The 22,711-nt window shown below is 37.8% G+C and overlaps 1 protein-coding gene across 2 annotated transcripts in view; it reads right to left on the bottom strand.

Moving 5' to 3' along the window:
• The window catches only part of LOC136692879 (testican-2-like), a 42,750-nt gene extending 25,496 nt beyond the window's left edge, over positions 1–17,254 (bottom strand). Inside the window, exon 1 of one of the 2 annotated variants that reach the window (XM_066666603.1) lies at positions 16,939–17,254. In XM_066666603.1, the coding sequence (XP_066522700.1) occupies positions 16,939–17,127 (189 nt within the window). In that variant the 5' untranslated portion in view covers positions 17,128–17,254. The remainder of the gene's footprint in view (positions 1–16,938) is intronic. The other variant, XM_066666602.1, reaches the window with a different exon arrangement.
• Between the last annotated feature and the right edge of the window lie 5,457 nt (positions 17,255–22,711).

Below are 22,711 nucleotides of genomic sequence, written 5' to 3'. Positions count from 1 at the left end.
GTCTACATGTTTCAAACTCTCAGATTTCAACAATCAAGGCAATCTATCAAACTACAAATTAATTCTAACATTTGATTTTAGCTAGGGGTGCACGGATACCACTTTTTCCCTTCCGATACCAATACCGATATTTCATGTTCAAGTATCTGCTGATACCGAGTACAGATAGCAACTCTATCTATCTTAACTACTAGATAAGTGCCTATAAATCCAGATATTTATACTGCTATACTTACAAATTTTATTGTGTTAAAGCGGTGTTCTGTATCGCTAATAAAATATAATACACTTGAATTAACACCATGCACTTCTCTATTAAATACACATTAAAAGATTTTATGTTTTAGAGCCATGAACAATAAACAAATAAAAGTCCACAATGCAGTAACAAGTACAAGTAGGAAGGCATAAACTTAATAAGCCTGACTGAACAGCTTTTTACACTGTCATGAGGATATTTGTCACTACTGTGAAATGCACATTCCAAGGACTCCTGCTGACCTGTGTTAGCGAGCTTCTTTGTGGTTGCTTGAATGAATCAGTGGTATTTGGCATGCTGGGGTTACACTACATCTCGATATGCCTATAATGAATGGTGAGATGTGATACAATATTATGAAAACCAAAACAAAATATAATGTCAAAGTATTAGAGTTTATTTTTAACACCAAAAAGAACATGCTGCATTATCCAACTGTAATGACCAATGATGGTTGGTCTAACTAACAGTGATGGCCCGATCAAGTGTTTTTGATTCAAGTCTTTTAATATGGAGTACCTGCCAATATTGAATCCTGATCTGATACTTAGGTTTTCCTAGACAGTACTAAGCTGGATGCACATCCCCAAATAATGAATATTACCTGTAAGAGAACATAGTGAGCCACAAAACACACTGTTACAGCCTTTATTCCAGCATTCTAATTTTGAATTCCACCTTACCGCTAATATTTCTGAAGCATTTAAGGTGGATGTGCTTTTCTACTAATGTCCAGCTCCTGCTGCAGTGTTTAAAGACAGTGCTGACTATGTCTTCCCATCCACAACCCAAAGACATGTTTACACGTTTTTGCTTGTGTGGATCTACACAAATAGCAGCGCAAACAGTAACCGCAGGGAGTTGTACGTCCGTGTTTATCTGTGTCTCTTAGGAAACACGACTTGTGTGTTTGGTTGGGGAATTTGAGGTTCTGTAGTGTGTTATCCCCAGTTGTGTAGTGTGTGTGAAAGTTGTCTAGTCTCCATAAATATCGACAAAAGTCATGTGGTATGAAATACCCAGTCTGTTTATAATTTGCCCCAATTTTAATTTGAGCTGCATCTAGTGGCGCACTTGTGTGTCAATATCTGCTTCACAGGGTGTGTCCCAAAAAGTGCCATGTGTACTACATGTAGGGAATAGTCAGTAGGGGTCCATTTGCACCTATGGTATCGATGCTCTCTGTAGCCGATACCAATACTGTGTTTAAGTGCCAGTATCGGTGCCAATACCAATGCAACACTAATTTTAGCTGTGCATTTAATGGTGTAAAAAAGACTTATTTAGCCTCGTGTTTTGACTGCAACCTCCAACATCACAATACTGTACAATCTTATGATATAAATAATGTGTAATTCTAAAACATGCCATAACATTAACAATTAACATGTCATTACTCTCCAATTTCAAAATACTCTCATTTAATTCTCCTGAATCCTTTGAGAATAGCAGCTGTCCCTAACATGAGTGCAAGAAATTAAAAATGAATGGACTGATAAATTTCCTTTAAATTGCTTCTCATCTTTAAAAGCTTAAACATTAGTAATCATATAATAAGTACATTTGTTAAAAGCTAAATTTAAGGCTCTCTGTATCCTACACAATCACAGGTTTAAGCAGCCTATTCCCTCACTGGTATGTGCCTGTTTCACCAGGTCATATTTCCTCAATACGATTGGTTAAATGACATATGACTGACAGAATGATGATCCAACAGTTTCCTGTAATGAACACTAGCCAATAAAATGCACCACTCAACAAATTGCTTGGCAGTCTACAGAAACTGTCACTTTTTAGGATCAGAGGTTCCTCTCTATCTGGCAGGGGACTGAGCACATTTTTCCCCAGTGCCTTTTTCTGCAGTGATCTGCAAAACCTGTTCTGGTTTGTTATCTTCAGTCTGAACTGTTAGCAATACACTTTTGCTTCTCAAGTGTATGTGCTGTTTTCATATCTCATGTAGTCAACAGTGTGAACAAAATGTTTTTATGTATAATGTCTTTATGTAGGCTATTCTGTCATCACCAACATAAAACTTACAGCATAAAATTATACATTTACATATATATTACAGCATAATTATCTTAAAAAAGCTGACTGTGACAACATTCCTCCTGTACCTGAGTCTTTAATCACTAGAAGACATTAAAAAGTAAGATTTAAAAAGAAAGAAAGAACGAAAGAAAGAAAGAAATAAAGAATGAAAGAAAGAAAGAACGAAAGAAAGAATCCAGTTCTTTAATTTTTTTCCAACAGTGACACTCTGACGCACAACGCTGCCGTCTGGCAGGGTCGGCACATCATGTCTCTGTCCTACTGCTTTCTAAATGAGCGCGTAATGGCAGACGGCCACTGCTGTTTCATCCACTTACAAATGCATTAAGAGCACCTTGAAGACAAGAACTACAAATCAGTCAGTCCGGACCCAGAATGCACACACTGTGAAGGCTGCCATTTCACTCTGCAGGCAGTCCTGTTCCATACAGTGTACATTCCAAAATAAAAAGTTTCTCTCATCTTAATTTTCTTTTAAAATGTAAGGTTATGCCTCATGATAAACAAATGGACTTCAGACTTAAATTTAACAACAGAATAGTGCTTCTGTCTTAAATCTTAATGCAGTATGTGTAAGAGCCAAAATTCCGCTCTCATTTTCATTGCTACATAAGCTACAGAAAAGTTTAATAGCAACAGCTCCTGAATTATTCACAGTAATCGTAACCTTTTTAAGAAATCATGGCAACCTTCTACTTCCAAATGAATTTAGCATGTTTAAGAATGTGTGTGTGGGTAGGGTGTAATGTTAGCTGATGGTCAGAAAACTTGGCTGTGAATCAAGATGCGTATGGCTCTGAAACTAACAGATGACTACTGCCACTGTACCCCTGAACAAGGTTACTTAAGACTTAAAGTTGCTTCAGGTAGGACTGTCCCTAGTAGCCGTGGGCAAAAGCAATCGGGTGAAATGATTAAATGTAAATCTGTCAGGTGCCTTGAGGTTGCAAAAATGAAGAAAAAATGCGAGTTGCTGGACTCCTCACTTACTGTCTGCCTCCCAGAGAACAGTGGAGTCAGCACTGTGCCTCGCAGAAAAGACTAACCTTTAAGATGAGTTCATCTGGTCTCATGAAAAAGACTATTCGCTGAGATGAGAACAAAGAATTTATTCAGAATCATTTTTCTTTCAAAGGCAAAGAACAAATGTACTCCTTGGGGCAAACAACTCTTGCCTCTTCTCTCTTTCTGTATAATAAAATAACCTGAGAAAAACCAACTGATCTTGGGGAAATAGGCAGTGGTGGACAGTAACGAAGTAAACGTAATTCGCTATTGTATCTAAGTACTCTTTTATGTATCTGTACTTCACTGAAATTGTTTTTGATTTTGCATGACTATTTAAATTTATTTAAATTCCACTACATTTCAAAGTCAAATATCTTACTTTTTACTCTACTACATTATGAAAACCTGCTGTTCCTTTTGGATTATGTGTGAATAAAACCGTAAAATGTCTGAACGCATAGCTCTTCACATGACACACACTGGCAACGTTGCTAGGAGATGAACAAACACAGTAGCTGCGCTAAAACAAGTGAAAATGTTTCTCTGCATAAAAACCAATAATACCAAAGGCAGACTTTGTTTTTATCAACTGTTGTGCGAATCTGAGACTGTAAGTAATAATTTTCAGTTCCTAGGACCATTATGAATGAACAAAATGATGTGTACCGTTTAGTATTTGACTGTATTTGAGTCATTTGTAACTACTCTTCATTCATATACTCGGTTTACGGATCTGTAGATGTCACAAATCACTCACCAAAGGCGAAAATCAGTTGGAGGTTTATTAAACACAGTATGTGAAGTGATGTCAAAACCAGAAAACATATTCCAAAACCCAAAATCAGTACAACATGTCCAAAAGACAAAAACGAGTATCAGGCAAAAAGTCAGAAAAATAAAACCATAGCCTGTTTAGGAAACAGGTGTCAAACAAAAGCACAAACTATACTCTGAAACTATGTAGACAAAACAGGGCTTAAAAGATCAATGTGTAATATTTTTATCCTAAAATTACAGCTTCAAAATCATTGAGACCATTCACTGACCTGTAATATGGAGATAGAGCATCTATCGTTGCTACTCTCTGCTCAGCACTGCAGAAACTGCACTATGTAACATTTGGAAGAGGGTACCACCCCTTCCCTTCCACTCCCTACCAATTTCAATATAGCGCTGTAAATGTTAATTGTACTAGGGGGAGCCCTAGGAGCAGAAAAAACACAAATCTTACCTAGTGTTCCTAAATGTGTAAAAAACTGTGTTATGCACAAGTGTCCTATACCATTGTGAAAGTTTATACTTTTTGCGTTAGCTTTCTGCAATTACACCCCCAAACCACTAGGGCTGAATTTCAAACCTATGTAGAACAAAATGTAGTGATGTAGTGGTATTAGTTTTACGAATCCTTAAAATACACTATATAGGGAGTGTAGTGTAGAGGAGTTAATATTTCTGGACTTCTCAACTTGAGCAACTTCAGACGCAGTCGTCGTGGTTTGTGTTAAAATGACAAATTACATTTTTTGAGAGGTGTGCAGCAGGCCGCGGTGTCTAGGGCACAGGTTCAGCACAGTAGCATAAATTGGGCTTACTCTGTTGGTTTGGAGGGGCAGCACCTTGAGTGTATGTAATAGCTGATATAACATCATTCATTTTATATAATCTTTGGCCATTTCTGCTGTGTTTGTCAGTGTCAGACTAATAAATGACATTCTATTAAAAAAACTGTGAAACCAAGAGTGACACTAGTGTATTTTCACCTACAATGTGTTAAACATGAGTCTTCTTACAGAAATTATAATACTTCATTAGAGCCATAATACGTCATGATACCTTTACTTTCGATAGTTAAATACATTTGAAGGTAAATGTACTTTTGTACCTTTAGTCAAGTGGAGATCTGCAACGAGAACTTTTACTGGAGTAATATTTTACCTTGGTACATGGTTTGTGTACTTTGTCTACCACTGGAAATAGGATTATAAAAACAGGACTCAATATGTATGTCTCTGATACTTAATGCCAACACATTTGCAGAGTGCAGACTATTTGCGATTCTTTAAAACTACACCTAGAGACTCAGCTGAGTGCCTACATTGTCATTCTAAGATTATATCTCAGGGTGTTTTATGAAAGGAGGGATTACATTATTCCTTGCTATCTGAATCCCACTCTAATGTATGAGAAGATCAGAAATAAGCCCCCCCTGAATATTTGGATCTGAGCACTCTACGCAGCACTATATCACAATGTGCTCATAACACTCCAGGAATAAACAAGAATGAGAAAATAGAGGCTTTCAAAATTACAAGCTGCAAGAAAAATGGGGCGGCAACTCATGGGAATCATTGTAATATCTTCAACCCACAAATTCATGAATAACCCATGACAATTGATTTTACAACCTGTACTAAGAATTCAAACATACACAAAGGCTACCTGATGATTACACATGAACCTTCAGCATATTTAAGTGCTCCGGTTTCCTCCCACAGTCCAAAAACACACGTTGCAGGTGGATTGGCAACTCAAATGTGTCCGTAGGTGTGTGTATGTGAGTGAATGTGTGTGTGTGTCTGTGTTGCCCTGTGAAGGACTGGCGCCCCCTCCAGGGTGTATTCCCGCCTTGCGCCCAATGGTTCCTGGTAGGCTCTGGACCCACCACGACCCTGAACTGGATAAGCGGTTACAGATAATAAATGAAAGAATGAATTTGTTTATGCATTTTTTTCAATGCAATATTGAACTGGTTTTCAATAATAAACCATATATACTAAACACATTTTCATCATTCATTCTTTATCTGTAAGCGCTTATCCAGTTCAGGATGGGTCTGGAGCCTACCCGGAATCACTGGGCGCAAGGCGGGATCACACTCTTGAGGGGGCACCAGTCCTTCACAGTGTGACACATTCACTCACACACTAACGCCTATGACCACTTTTGAGTCGCCAATCCACCTACCAACATGTGTTTTTTGGACAGTGGGAGGAAACCTGAGCACCCGGAGGAAACCTACACATACACGGGGAGAACACACCAAACTCCTCACAGACAGTGACTGGAGCGGGACTTGAACCCACAACCTCCAGGTCCCTGGAGCTGTGTGACTGCGACACTGCTCTGTGTCTGCTCTGCCACCGGGCTGCTCACATTTCTAACATTCTGATTACAAATTTTTTTATTTTGGAGGCTCTAGTGGCTAGTACACTTTTTTATATCTGTTTATTTATGGGCATTCATTAATGTGTACATACACTATATTGCCAAAATGATTCCCTCACCCATCCAAGTCAATTAATTCAGGTGTTTCAGTCACTTCAATGGCCACAGATGTGTGTTTAGACTGCTTCTTCAAACATTTGTGAAAGAACAGGTCGCTCTCAGTGAATTCTGTGAATTCATGATACTGTGGTTTCCTCCAAATTTACATAAAAACATGTTGATAAGTGGACTGATTATTCAACACAGGTGTGAGTGACTTTGTGAGTGTGAGATTCCCTGTGATGGCATTTTATGGTGTATCAGAAACAGCAGGATTAAGCATTTCTTACCATTATTGAAATGCATCTAACCCAGCACAGGTTCCTCAGCTAAATGTAAGCAGCTGCCTCACATCAGAACACCAACACTAGCAGCAGCAGTTGTTCACTGAGGAGGGCAGTCCAAGGTGGGATAGCCACATTGCCCCGGGCAAGAGCACTTAGCAGAAGTCTCGCCACTTCCAAGACACATATGCAGCGGGACAAACAGTGCTGCCAGCAGCTCATCAACTCTGCGTCCCTAGTGAAAGTATTTATATACTGCATTTGGCACTGCACTGCTCTAAAGTCGTACACAGCAGAAAGCAGAGCATCATTGTCAGGGAAGCAGAAAAAGACCAGGTGCTGTTGGCAGATGATTCATTAAGAATTAAGTGCCATGATGAGGTGGAGGAGCATGTGCACTGATACATCACATCCAAAATTCTCCCACAGCAGCACTCATTAATACATGAACACGATGTACAATGAAATCAATGCTGTAAATAACACACTCCACAACTTTTGGCACAGAACTCTCTAGAACCCATTCAGAATTGCTTTCAAGTTCTAGATCTGAACTCATTTTTTCAATTTCTTCATTTTGTTACTGTCCATAGGATATACCTCTACCCACAATGTCTTCTAAAGTCAACAGAGGTGCCGATTCCAATTACAGATAGGCCATGCATTACAAAGAGAACATGCTGTCCCCTCCTAAAAGCTCTGACTGAGCACAGAATTCCAGCAGCTTATTCTCCATAAAACCGAGACAATCTGGGGCAGCACAGTGTGAATGAGAATATGCTGCTATCTAATATACCTACCAGATGGCACAATGCCATTTTATCATTTATGACACACAGACATTAAACGTGATTGAAATGAATTAATTTTTACAAATTTTCTTGTTAAAAATAAATAAATAAATAAATAAATAATATAAAAATAGGTATAAGGAACACAACATAATATTTTTACCTTAAAATTAAAGCCTAAAATGATTGTGATGCTTCAATGTACAGTAATATGGAGAACAGAGCATCTGTCATTTTTTACTCTGGGCTTAGCACTGCAGAAATTGCACTATGTAAATTTTAGGAAGGGGTTAGGAAACCACCCCAGTCTCAATTGATATCAGTACAGTGAATTAAATATGAATTACACTAAGGGGAGCCCCACTTACAAAACACACAAATCTTACCTAGTGTTCCTTTAAAATAACAAAGTACTAACAACAAATATTGTTAGTTGTAACAGCAGGAAACATTTTAGAGCAGCATATCAGTTTTACTTAGTGTAAAAATTTCAAAGTAAATTAAGCAGTAAAATGGCAGAAACACACTTTAAAGACAACATTCACCATTTTAATCAAAAACACCTTTTTTATATAAAAGTCTGAGGATATTTCCTCACAATTTGCTCAAAGCCTTTCTAATCTGTTTACACAGGCCTGGTGTCAGTAAATGGGTGAAGAAACAGGTCTCGGTTCACATCTGGGGTTTCTAGACAACAGAGAGAACTCCAAACATTAAAACACACAAACTGAGATGAGGATATTTCCCTATTCCTGCTCCATAGGTGAGTAGTAATTACTTCTTTTTTTTTCACTGTTTTGGATTTCAAAAGTTGGAAATGTCTCCAAATTTGAGGGAAGGCTAAATGCATTACTGCAATGTTGTACGAAACTGAACAATTCTAGTTATAAATTAATTTTGGTGGTAATTCAAACTGTGAATAGAAACTTACACACAAGTTCAAATTCAGCTACGCACAAACAAGCGGATATTGCGATTCTGAATGTAAACAAACAAAAAAGAACAGTATTTTCCCACAATAGCAGTTTTCCCCTTTAATTAAGTACACAGCACAGAGTAAACACATACAAGAGATGTTGTTTACTAATACAAGAAGTGATTATAGGACTGATATAGCAACATTGAGGAAAGGCAAGAAGAACACCAGTGGTGTTTAACATGTTAGTAATTCATTACGTTTTCTCAAAGATTAATGATCATATTATTCAGATAGTGAAAGATTAAATTATGTATTTTGTTATGTCTAAAATTGAAGTTTTATCAATGTTCTCGACATTCCAAAAATGACTGGATCCTCAACAATAACAAATACAAACACTGGTGTGCAACTGGCACATTATGCCTTGTGTTGTGCAATGCTTTCGTTTCCACTTGCTTCTGTTTTGTTTTGATTCTGTTTTCTTCCCCTTCTCCTCCCCAGTGGCCAGTCACCATAGGCCACAGATGAATCATAGGTGTTCCTTGTTCTGTCATTTTTGTTTTTGTTAGGGGTAGTTCTGTATTCATTTGTCTGTTTCTGTCTATGTGTATGTTCTGATTTGTTTAGGTTGTTTTCCAGGTTTTGTGTGTTTTTCTGCCATTTGTTATTGCCAGCAATAACCCATAACAACTTTGTTAAAAGACATGAATTTGAAATTAAGAACGATGAAGAAATGTTGTCTGCATGTTGCTTAGGTTTGAAGCTTATGTTTCAAACCCAGAAAATCTTAAAATAATGCAGCCCTAGCATGAATAATGTAGAAGGTGTTCAGCCACAAAAGAATTTGCAGTTTTACAAATAATGCAGCTTGACATTTGAGCAGCTCATAAGCAAACACAGGGCCAGAGCGGTCTGACTTCAAGCTAAACTTAGGGCTGATTATATTCTTAGGACCTTTCATCCAAATGAATGACTTGCTTATAAAAGCAGGCTGAGACATTACAGATTCATTCAATATTAATAACATATCATCAACATGCAGTTTCAACTTATTCAATTGTCTTTCCACACACAATTTGTGAATTGTGTGTTCCCTTCTGTTCCCTTTGAACAATGGCAGCCTATCACCCAGTGTATCCTCTTAATGGTATCACTTTTGCAGTGTCCTGCAGAAAACACTGCAACTATTCTCCAATTACACCTTAAGCTGTAAAGTATCCAGCAGCAATTGCTCATTATTTTGCCTGATCAAGGAGGATTAGCTTGTGTATCCATGTGTAGCACTGAATAATGAGTCAATATTGAGGGGGTTTTGTACTGTGTTTTGTTTTGTGTGTATTTTTATTATTATTGCCTTTAATTGGGCTCAACTTAACAACGTTATCTATTTTTCAGAAGTAGACACAGGTGTGAAGCCTACTCAGTGATTGATGTTCTGGTGTTTTATTATGGGGAAAATGTTGGGAAAAAAATCTAATATCTCCATGTGTGCTACTTTTTTACTTTTTGACATAATTTGATCTATAATTGTATTCAGATATCATGATGAACCTAGAGAAATGATCTAGCAATACTCTGAATAAAGACTCTTTTTATTAATTTCCATTACACTTTAGCTGCCATTAAAAGTTTTTCCATCTGTAAAATTACTATTTTTACAAACACGCAGTTTAGTTCTGACAGTGAGGATAATTTCAGTTTTATTGTGATTAAAATTATACTGACTATTAAAATTATTATAAATTAACTTCAAGTGTCTTTTACATAAATCATCATGTACTTACACAATGTTTAATGACAGATAGACAGAGACAAACAGGCAGATAGACAAACAAAAAGGCAGACAGACAAACAAACAGGCAGACAGACAAACAAACAAGCAGACAGATAAACAGGCAGACAGACAGTCAGACAAACTGATAGATTGATCTGGTGTTGCAAGAAGACATCTACCTCTAACATCTTAAAATTAAATGTTTAAAAATAAATGTACAGTTAATAATCATTTACAAGATTCCAGGTAAACATTTTTTCTGAAGAGATGTAGTGTGACAGATGTTTTGTTTTGTTTTTTCATCACAACAACACACATACTAAATGAAAGCACAAACCATATATAATATTTAAAACAGAATATGATCTTGTGTTCATGATGTACATGAGAAGATGTGAAGTGTGCGCTCTTTGTAATTGGTATACAAGATTTAATATTTTTTAATAGCTGTTTAGCAATTTGTAAACAAATACAAAAATACATTTAGCCTATTTAATTTATGCAATAGTGAAAAAATGTCAAAAATTATTGAAACACTATGAAAAAAAGTTTTGGCATTCTTCCTTCTGCCAAATGTTACATCTTGTTCTGTTTTGGCCAAAAATGTTCATTCCAGTGCAGCCTTATTACATTCTATATTTATTACACTGTATTTTGTATTTAATTCAAATTTGTTATATTTTGCCTATATCCTTGTGCTTGTGTTTGTATGTAAGCTGCTATAAAACACTAACTCCCCTGTGGAGATTAACCTATCTTCACAATGTCATTTCAGCCATGCTCCTCACATTTATGCACAGTTAGTAGATGCTCTAGTGGTACTATGTAGAGCCTGACATATATCCAATACATTTTGGATACAAGAGTTAAATCAAAATATGTAAACCCATACATACACGCTGACCTAATATAAAGGAATATAATAAATGTCCAACAATTAAAAAGGTTTTCCGGCATCAGACACTTTGTCATTGTGATCTTAAAGCACTTAGCCACATATTCTTTCCAAAATAACTATTTTCAGACTGTTTTTCATTAAAAGTAGCCTTTAAGGACGCAGGTATGTATGAACCTAAAAGAGAATCTACAAACTAGATCAGCTGTACCTTTCTGACATTGCTCTGCATGCTCTCAGAAATATGCTACCCTGGTGGATAATGATGCACAGAGCAGCAGGGATCACTTCCTTTAAAAAGCATTGCCTTCCTCCATAGACAGCTCACAGCTACTTGCTGCCAAGCAGCTTTATATTTTGTACATGAATGAGCAATGTTAGACTAGAGACCGTGTTTTATATCACTCCTCCGCTGTGGGGAAAAAAAAAACCTGTCAACGTCTATGTGACACTGAATTGTCTTTTGTGCACTAATATGAAGAAGGACAATCAAATTAGAAACAGAGGAGGCCTTGGAGACAAACCGCATTCTTCCACATTACTCTCCCACTAATGAATAAACAACGAAAATGTGGAGATCCAGAAATGACAGTGAAATGGTGACTTTTTTGTTTATAATATTGCTGGAGTATTTATATATACAAATTTTTATTTTTCTTGGGTTTTTAAAAAGTTAGAATTTACCCCTTTTAAAAAGTCTAAAGTATAAATGTTTTATTTAAAAATAAGTCATTTAAAAAGAAAAAAAAATAATGAATACTATATAAATGATACAGATGTTGTGCAGTGTTCTAGATGGACTAAATATGATAAATGAAGAAACAAACGCATCTCAAGTATTTTATGATGATTACTAAGGACGTGCTGAGATGATGTGCCATTAAAATAAATATATATTTGCACAGTAACCCAACACTGCCTCCCTGAATGTTTTTTTTTTCTTCAAACCCCGGTGTGTCACTGCACCAGGATGAATGAGCACAAAAGAAAGTATTTTTCCACAAGAGCAAACGTATATAAAGCATATTTTTGATGGAAAGTGAGAACCAATACATTTTTATCCAAGTATATAACCATGTAGACCTGTAGTCTTTCACTCTTTTATCATGTTCTCTGTTGCATTCATTGACATAAGAATATGCCAATATAAATATATATCTGGCGTAGGTGTTTTAATATTCCAATATAATCGCACATCTCTAATGATAAAAATAAAATACTGTCATATTACTCATCTCTAGTTACATAAACCAAGGTGTAGAACTGATTGTTATAGCTGCAGCTGTGATGTCAAAAGTAGATGTGATAAAGTACCTCTTGTGAATTGCAGGGACAATAAAATAAGCAGCCAGAATATCACTATATCTATGTGCAATTTGAAAGGTTTTTGACCCTTTCATTTCTAATGGTAGGTGTTCTGTAGGGGTGCAGGTGACTGGTTACTTTCTCACACTGCTGCACAGAGAAAACACAGAAAGATTAGAGACTGCAGTAAGACTAAAATTCTCTTAAACTCCAAATTAAAGCTGTTATCAGCAACAGCCTAGTGTGAGCAATGGCCTTGGTATTACTGTGTGACTGAATACACAAGCTGATTTATACAAAATAAAGCTCTAAATTACAGTAAAGTCAAAGGATTTTTGGCTGCAATTACAGCAAACTGATGTTAATGTGTTTGATTCCATTTTATGCCAAAACTGCTATGCTCTGAAATGGTTAGTTTAAATGACATACCGATGGCTGCAAACATAAACTGTAAAGAGCAACAAACCTGTATGCATTTTACTGCCAGGCGTATTGCAGTATGTTGGTGTAATATGGCTCTTAATATGCTGTGACTGGGCTAACTATGTTAAGAGTGTGAACAAAAATGGTGTCAACTAAAGAGTAGTCACATCTTACAGATTTCCAATAAAACGGTATTGCTGTAGTGCACAGAAGACTGACCACACCAGCTATAAAATGACCACTAAAGTCTCATTTCAATGACAGCTCCAATCCAGTATTCCCAATTCATATGGTAATTCCATTAACATGTGTCTTTCTGTCGGATTTTAGATGACTATCCATTTATACTTCAAAACTGCTTTTAGAAATAAGAAAATCAATATTGTTGCACTGAAATCCAGAGGAGAACGTATTTCACCAGTTTACCCAAATGAAGAATTACAGCACTGTTAAATATTGAGAGTGGTGTAAAATGCTATACTGGCAGATATAAATTTTAAGGCAAAAAATGAATACATTTTCTGGAGAAATCGGAAGCTTAACCTTTTCTATCCTTTCGTCTGTGCTTTGGTATTCACGCTTTGAGATCCATTTAAAGCAAAAAGGCATTATAAAAAATAAACAACAGAAGGATTACATTCTGTTCTCTTCATGTGGTGAACAGATCACAGCAAACAATGAAGCTACACGTCAAAATCCCCCAGTTACACGCATCCTCTGATCCAATAAACACACTTCCTCTACAAGTGTCATGGAAATAATGGAGCCATCATACAGCTCAATAACATGAGTACTCAGAAGCAAGTAAAAGATTCAGAAAAATGGAAATACGAATTTATAGATGACAAATGGGATTTAAATGACAGTCACTCAAAGCACAAATCCTGATGGTTCTGTGCTTTTCAATGGAAGATCATGTCCCAGAATTGATTAATAAGAGCTGACTGATAATGCAACAGGTGTTGAGGTAGGTGGAGAGGCAGCTGGGTAAATGAGTCCCAACAGCCTGTGAAAGGACAAGGAAGCACACTGCAGTGAGTAAACAACAGCCATACTAAAATCCACCATCAATTCTGTTCTATGACTTTCATTCAGTGTAGGCTGCTGAACAGTCCATATACCACCTTTGATTAAACATTTCTGACTTAAATTTGAAACACAGACACATTTTTTGAAGAGAAAAATATAAATGTGCAGATGTGCTAGTGATCAGACTCATGGTTCAGAGCAGGAGAAATACAAGGAATGTTTAACAAAAGTAACAATATTTTTACACATACACTATGTTTAATGTCCCCTACAGGACATTAATAAAGACCAATAAACATTTAAATTGATGCAATTTTAGGGAATCACAGTGGTTCTACTATGGTACCCTACAAAAGGACACACTCTCGTAACATTATTTGTAGAAGTATCGATACTAGAGAATACTCGAGTAGGACATCTGCTCTCATAAACTACAAAGGCAGCCAAACAGTGAGTTTGCTTCCACATCTCTAAACAATGAGCTCCCATTCTGTGCTCTTTCAATAACCAAGGCTCTTTCCCGCAAAGGCAAACACCAGCACATCCTTTCTGTTGAGTCATGTGGTTGATGCTCTTACCCAGAGAAAATGACAAACCGTCTCCTGTTACAGTGACAAACCAAAAACACAGAAGCAGTTCGGTGCCCCAACAACAAATTGACAGTGTTATCCAACATAAAGCAAACCAGTTATCAATTCAGTTTTGCCTCACTGCCCCAACTCAATATTGAAATACAACTCTGCCCAATTGCCTGACAAGAGATGAGGCTCCTAAAACACTGCACCTGCACCACCCGCCCTAAAAAAAACCTGACTCCACACACTCCTCTCGCTCTCTCCGCCTCACCTGTCACCTGGCTCGCTCCTGCTCGAGAAGCCTCATGCACCAAAATAAATAAACAAATACGTCTCGCTGCCTCTAACTCAAGTGGACAGCAGCTCCTGGGGGAGTAGCCAAAGCTTCAGCTGTCGTTTTTCTCCCTCCTTTCCAAACACAGTGATTTGGGAGGAAAAATATTGTGTCTGTGAAGGAGGGAAGCAGCCTGTGAGGCAGTGGGTATGCAGCCATGCGTATCCTCATCCTTCCTCTGCTGTAAAACTCATTTTCAATGCGGGCAGGCGTATGAGGCAATCTATAAAAATTGACTAAAGAATACAGACACTAGTCAAAGCTCCCCATCTCACGACATAACCTGTGTGAAACAAAAGCTTGTAGTCCCCTTGGACAACCCAAGCCATCTGAATCCGATTTAAATCCTGCTGTGTTTGCAATTTGATTAATTCCCAGGACAATTCGACAGTCTACAACCAGTCTTCAGCACATATCTTACAATATTATAAATCTGTTTAAGAGATAGTGGTGCATTACATAATCTCACTTATTAGTGAACATTCTAAAGCATACTTCATTTTCCACTGAAATTTGATTGACAGCTTATTTGAGCAGATCTTTTATGACATAACTGGACTTTCGACTGTACAAGAATTGCATATGCTCTGAAATAATAATAATAAAAAAATCTATTTCGTTCGTTTCAGGGGCACAGATACACAGATGTATCTGAAAAGAGAAACATCACAGAGGTTTACAGAAGGTAAATGTTGGTCATTGGATTTCACCGAGTAAACACCAAAGATACCTTATGACATCACGTATGACACTTAAAAACAACACAGTGCTTATCATCATGCTTTGACACACAGACACAATGCACTAATTGTGTATGATTTAAAATTACATTTTTAAATTATAAACGATGTAGCATTTAGTAAGCTATTCTACTCCTCACAATATCCAATAAAATACTTTTATTCTTTTGTACAATTAAACACAGCTTAATTAGAAAATACCTGCAGAAAAACAAAAATTCTCCTGCTTTCTTAATTTGTTAGACAAACTGAATGTTTCAAAAAATGTTTACTGAATGTTCTGATGTTGATCTTGATGCAGTTTATCATTCTCATAGATTTATCAAAAATATATAGCGTTTGGATTTAGCTATAGCTAAAACGACTTTAGAGACTTTAAAAACATAGTCGTTGGTGGACTTCGGTATTTAAGTTAGAGTGGGGAAAACCCTCATCTCAATCCTAATGCCTTAAATATCTTTTTTAGATGTAACTCTACCATTTTTATGAATATGAAATAAGTCCCCAACTCTGTCTCCACTCACTGATCAAGTCTACTGGCCTTGATCAGTTTGAAAGTCAACCCCCGGAAGTTGATGGGACTGGTTCCTTAGATTTATGATGTAAAAAAACCCTGGCTGTCTGAATTCGCCTGTCTGGGACTGTCTTTGGGACACTGGGTTGATAGCACATAACACTACCACACTGACATGTTAACAAGTTTAAACTTTTATATTAATTCACTTTTTTTTCCAGCAAATTGTAATATAGAACTGAAACACTTTATTAGTGACGCAGGTACGACTTTCAGATGTTTGTCAGTAGGAATCTAATGCGATGGGAAACTTGTGTTCGGTAGCTGGTACATCCTTTCTTACGTAGAGGCTCCTCACATTTGACCTCTCGACCTTAACCGTTGAGGAAATTTAGTAAACGGTTCGTGCGCGCGCCTCTGCTTTAAAACATAACAACAGCGTGAGCACAAAGAGGGTGGGAACAACCAATTATTTTATTGTTAAAAATCTGTTGTTTGTCAAAAAAATTTATATACTTTATTCTTTCATTTTTTAAAGCAACAACAACAACACGACGAATAATAGGAAGCACATTTTCATTTCTCTGATTATCTACGGTAGATAGTATATTTCGTTTGCGTGGAAAGCTCAGTCCAGACGTTATTATTAGTAACAAAAAAAAGAACATCCGTGAAAGTGGTCTGTGCTGAGTTTTGGAGCGAACCCCTTCCCTTTGTGGTTTATTTTGGTGATGGTCTCAGAGTATCGGTTAAGAAAATGCTAACTCACGTCTCTGAAGCGGTTCCAGTGCTTTATCTTGCGGCTGTACTGGGATATGGTGGCCAGCCATTGCTCGTCTTCCATGAAATTGCCCGCATTCCCTGCCTCTTTACCGCTCTTGCTATCAGACTGCGTCGAAGAGCTGACCAGGGTTAGTGCCAGGAGCTGAAGACAGACCAGATTTCTCATCCCGGCCATCAGTGCTGCGAGACGTGGGGGCAAAAAGCGACGTTTTCCTTCACTCGGTCTTCCTCAGACAAACGCAGCTCAGCCAGCGGTAAGGAGAGTGATAATGCGATCTACAGCACGAGCACGGAGGTGGGAGCGCGCGCGCGCGTGCCCGTTACAGAGGCGGGAGCGAGAGAGAAACTGTGCAACTTGAGGTCGCCTGGTCAGTGCACACATCCACGTCAGCCTCTCTGAGACCCCCATCTCCTTACACGCTGGACAGTACATTACGGCAGTGAGCAGAATGCAAGTTGCCTGACAAATGTACAGTAAAAAAAAAAGCTATGTAGCTGGACAGGAAGAATATTTGTTTTAAAAACTCATTAATATTTCACTACATTAGCTTTATGAAATGCAGCACAGACTACCTCACAAAATATCTGAAATCTAAAAAACAAGACACTTTTTTTATGGCATTTTGGCATGTGCTTCTGTTCTAATGATATATGGTGTTTTTACAAGCAAAGCAAACAAAGTTTTAAACAGGACACTGTATACAGCCACAAGAAAATCAGTGTGAGTTGAATGATGAATTCTGGATCACAAATTCAACTAAATATCATCCCACTGCTCTACAGCCCAATTCTGGGGAGTTCTATGACTCTTTAACCAACTGGCATTGGACATGAAGTGGCTCTTATTTGGCTGTGAGTTCATTTTATTGCTTTTCTAAAGCTCTGTGAGTGCACAGCTGAACACCTGTGGTTGCAGTTGTGGCACTTTAAAGTAGCTGAACTCATCACGACATGGGGTGCCATTTTCTTTAACTCAAACATTTCAAAATAACTGATGTCCCCCACCAGCACAGACAAACTCACCACTACAGTACACAGCCTGCTCACAGGTTTAGGCTTTATTTTTAGTGACGTATGCCTAAGCATATCCGGGAGATTAGGCTAATGTGTGAGGGGCTTGAGCATCAGTGCTTGGCTCCTATAATCCAGATTATACTGTCACATCCTCTTTCCTAACGTATAAACGTGTGCATACCAGGGATGTCTGTGCGTAAATCAGGCATGAGCACCTACAGTCTAGTAGCCTAAGGAATCCTTTTAGGGTCTCACAGATGCTACAGCTTAATCTAATCCTAAAGGAAAGCAATATAAGTTGCAGCCATATCCGTCTTCTTTATAGATCCATGATCAATGTGCAGCCTACCCAATAAAAATTTACATTTAAACTCAAGGGCTAGTTTTCCAGACTCTAATTACATTGTGGGCTAAACTGCCTGGTCAGCATTCTCTACTGAAAACTCTTATAGTCTGGGAATGAGTGTATCTAGTCGCAAATCTGAAGGGTCAAGAAAGGCCCAGGCTCAGCTCTTTGGCCAGCTGAACACAGTGCTGCCTTAGGTTGAGGTAAATATTAGTTCACTATAGAAATCCAAACTATCTAAACGTTTGCAGAGAACTGGATTGTCTGAACTAAAAGTGAAAATCTTATATCATGTGTGCCCTGTACATGCACCTGCCATGAACAATAAAAACTAGCAGCATGAGCCTTTGTCACCAATGTTCTCTACTCTAAACAGCTGCATTAATGCTTGTTGCTATTAGTGTGGCTAACTTCAAATTAGCCTTTGTTGCCATGCTGCAGATACTGAAGGAAAATTGCAATATATTTATAGGCAGTTTAAAAGCACATCATATTCCAGTCTGGTTTTTCTTGGTGTAGATGCATTTTATGATCAGTAATTGGCTATATATCTGATCAAAGACAATGTAAAAGACCTGAACACACTCAGTTTATAGTTGTTAAGATTTTAACAACATGTAATTAGACATCGTAGTCAAAAGTATGGGGTGTTTGGTGTGTTCTCCCTGTGTCCGCGTGGGTTTCCTCCGTGTGCTCCAGTTTCCTCCCGCAGTCCAAAAACACACGTTGGTAGGTGGATTGGTGACTCAGAAGTGTGTGTGTGTGTGTGTGTGTGTCGCCCTGTGAAGGACTGGCGCCCCCTCCAGAATGTATTCCCGCCTTGCGCCCAATGATTCCAGGTAGGCTCTGGACCCACCGCGACCCTGAACTGGATAAGGGTTACAGATAATGAATGAATGAATAATATTCAAGTCAGTTTTTAAGTTTCACAACTAAACATCACAGTAGGGCACCACTTCAACCTGGTGATGTAATCACTGCCATGGTGTTTCCTATATTACAATAAATGGGTCATTTTGTCATTTTATTTGTAAAGAAAAAAGATATGAAGGAAAGGGCCCTTTGTACATCAAAGAAATCTGCTGAAATGATTTTTGAATAAACTAAAACTAAAATACATTCAGTGAAGAATGTGTCTTTAAGTTAATCTCAAAATGGAAAGTCTTAGTCAATGTTGTTTACATATGTGTTGTATAATTAAGATCATCAGTCAATTAAACAAGATTTTCACAAGATCGGTGACAGCAAATCAACCAAAGCTTTATAAATATTCATTAAGACACTGTAATGATTCTTCCAAATCCATATACACTGGCATTTAACCCTGAATCAGGCATTAGAAGGGTGAAATACTTAAAAATGTCAAAATTAATGAAACAGATATCTCTTTAAGTGCCAAATGAGGTTTAAAAACAAGTGACATTTTGTACACATCAAATATGAAAAAGTTTCTGTCTCAAAGCTGCACGGATGTAACTGCTAGATACTAGCAAGGGCTTGAGAAGATGGTGCCTGGAATCTTGAATGAATAATTCATGGAAAACAAAGTAAACAATCAGCTGAACCAAAGCTGCTAGTGTCTTATAGCTAAAATTACAGAGTAGGCTTTATACTAATTTGCTATGCCAAAAGTAATTCTCTATTAGGAATCCATTTCCATTTAAGATCAGGTACCTTAATGTCTTTGTGGACAGCTGCCCTTTAGGGCTGTTTAAATGAGCTAAAGCTTGGAATAGACATAGTGAAAACACATGATGATATGTCCAAAGCCCCCTTCTAATGAGTGAATTTAGCTCCTTTGGATAAGATGATGTGTTAATCATAAACAACTTGGATCTCCATTAACAATAGCACTGATCAAGAGAATGGAATATTTTGGAGCAGCTGCTCTGCTCATAAACTTAAGGTCAACATGCCCAATGCTAAGCATCAGCTGAAAGAATATAAAGCCCTCCACAATTGTGCTCTACTCAATAATATTTTGGAATGAGGTGATGTGACTGCTATGATCCAGAACCAATCAGACACACTGGGCATAATGTGTATACAGTCATATTAAACATAACCAACTTTTGCTTTTCTTTTAAAATTCTTCTTCTGTTGCAATGCTCAGTATTCAGTGCACTCACTTGCTTCACCTATGATCCAGCAGTACTCTCTCAGGAGCCTGGTTTACAATTATAATGTTGAGAAAAGCTCAGAGAGTTTTAAAGAACTACAGCTCCTGTGAATGAGACCTGAATAAACATGGAGACAAGGAGTAATTTATGGTTAAGGGATGTGGGAGAAGTGCAGTACAGAGCATATGCTTCTCTCTATTAAAAGCCCGTGGCTTTAACATTGTAGCTTATACTCCTTTACTGAGTGGGCTGAGCACAGCACAGACTGCATTACAGATGTAGCCATATCAACTCTGCTTCACACAATCAAGCAGTTAAGCTGTCTAAATGCATTATCTATTTGAATGTGTATTTCTGAGCTACTGTCCCCTACAGCGTTCTGCGGCTGGATGACATTAATAATACTTCCATAAACCATCACTTCTTATTCCAGCAGTAACTTCAAATGTAATGTATATCTCTGGAATGTTAATAAGAAAGGAGAACTTTTAGTAGAACAGCAGTGAAATGCATGAATAAAATATAAGCTGGACATTTTCCCTTATCCAGTTTATATTCATCCTAGCCTCTCTGACAGCTGTCACTCATGAGAGCTGAAGCATTACACTGTGCGAGGTCAGCAGTGGCCAGCCGCTGACAGCAGCTCTTGTCCTCATCAACTGCAGCTGACCGCAGAACTGTCAGCACAGAGAAGGCCAGCAGAACACTTTAAATCTTCATTTAAAAAAACCTTAATGCTAACAATAAGTTAATAACGTAGTTTTAAGCTTTATAATTACAAAGGTGAAGTGGTTACACCACCTTTTCATTCAGCTTTTCCACATTTATGTACACATTATTGTGTATATATTTTTTTGATGTATTAAATATGTGCTTGGACGGAACCTGGAATCATTGGGCACAAGGCAGGAATACACCCTGGAGGGGGCGCCAGTCCTTCATAGGGCAACACACGCTCACACATTCACTCACACACACGGACACTTTTGAGTTGCCAATCCACCTACCAACATGTGTTTTTGGACTGTGGGAGGAAACTGGAGCACCCGGAGGAAAAACACCCAGACACAGGGAGAACACACCAACTCCTCACGGACAGTCACCCGGAGCGGGAATCAAACCCACAACCTTCAGGTCCCTGGAGCTGTGTGACTGCAACACTACCTGCTGCGCCACCATGCCACCTATTCTTTACATGTTTATTTTATAATGTCAGTGATGCACAAATACAGTAGTTTAACTAATTTGTGAATTTGAAAATTACATTTGTTGCATGAACTCAGCAGCAAAAACTTTGCTTTGTCCAAGTGTCTGATATCAATACTCAAGATCTCTTTAAATTCTTGGTCCCCTGCTTTGGGAAATTTATCTCATTTCATTTATGTATTATGTAACCTTCACTGCATTTAAACCTGAATTCACCAGTTTGTCAGCACTAGGTCAGCTCATTTATACTAGACAATCTTGTTCAATATATCTACCAGCAACTGTGACGTTTTTTACAGCCTTTACTTACCATGGAGGTTTGGAAGAATAGGACTATGTATTTAAGCATATTTGCATATTTCTGCCCATTTTTAAGCAATGTCAGGACCACACACTAACCGTTCCAACATTCAGAGACAATTTCACACTAGTCTTAGAATAAGGAACATAAACCAGTGTGAAAATGTGAGAAAGAAAAACGAGTGGAATGGAATACAGTAGAAAAATAGAGTAGAAATGTGTTTTGTAATCACAGCTAAGAATATTCAGATGTAAAAGTCAAGACAAGAAGACACACTTGGTTTTATTCACATGACAAATTGCCAAATAGACACTGGCCCAAATCCAAAAATACCATTAGCCAATACCAAATACCATCGAAAACTTTAAATGATCAAAAACTGCTGAGTGCCCTATGTTCTGAACTTGTCTGAGTGTGTTAACTGAGCATAGCTCTGAACTTATATTTACAGTACAGATTGTACAGAAATTCATTGTACTGAATGTACAGCTAAGGAAACCACCAAGCAGCTGGAGACCCACAGCAAGTGAGTCAAGCATATAAGACAGATAAAGGCACATCTCAGACAGAGCATTAGGAATTTAGATTAAATTAAGTGACATTACACAAGATTAGAAGTTAGTCGAGCCTTGCTTATCTCTTGCAAAGCAGCAGCTCATTCAGCTTCCAGAGCTTTGAGCAGTGCACACAGGTTTGAAAGGCTACATCTCTGTCTCCGGAAAAGAGTCAACCTGTGAGGCGTTTCCTCTGATCTCAGCACTCTGTCACATCA

The sequence above is a fragment of the Hoplias malabaricus genome, chromosome 3 (assembly GCF_029633855.1).
Source record: "Hoplias malabaricus isolate fHopMal1 chromosome 3, fHopMal1.hap1, whole genome shotgun sequence".
Taxonomy (NCBI): Eukaryota; Metazoa; Chordata; class Actinopteri; order Characiformes; family Erythrinidae; genus Hoplias; species Hoplias malabaricus.
This window is presented reverse-complemented; position numbering and strand designations above follow the sequence as displayed.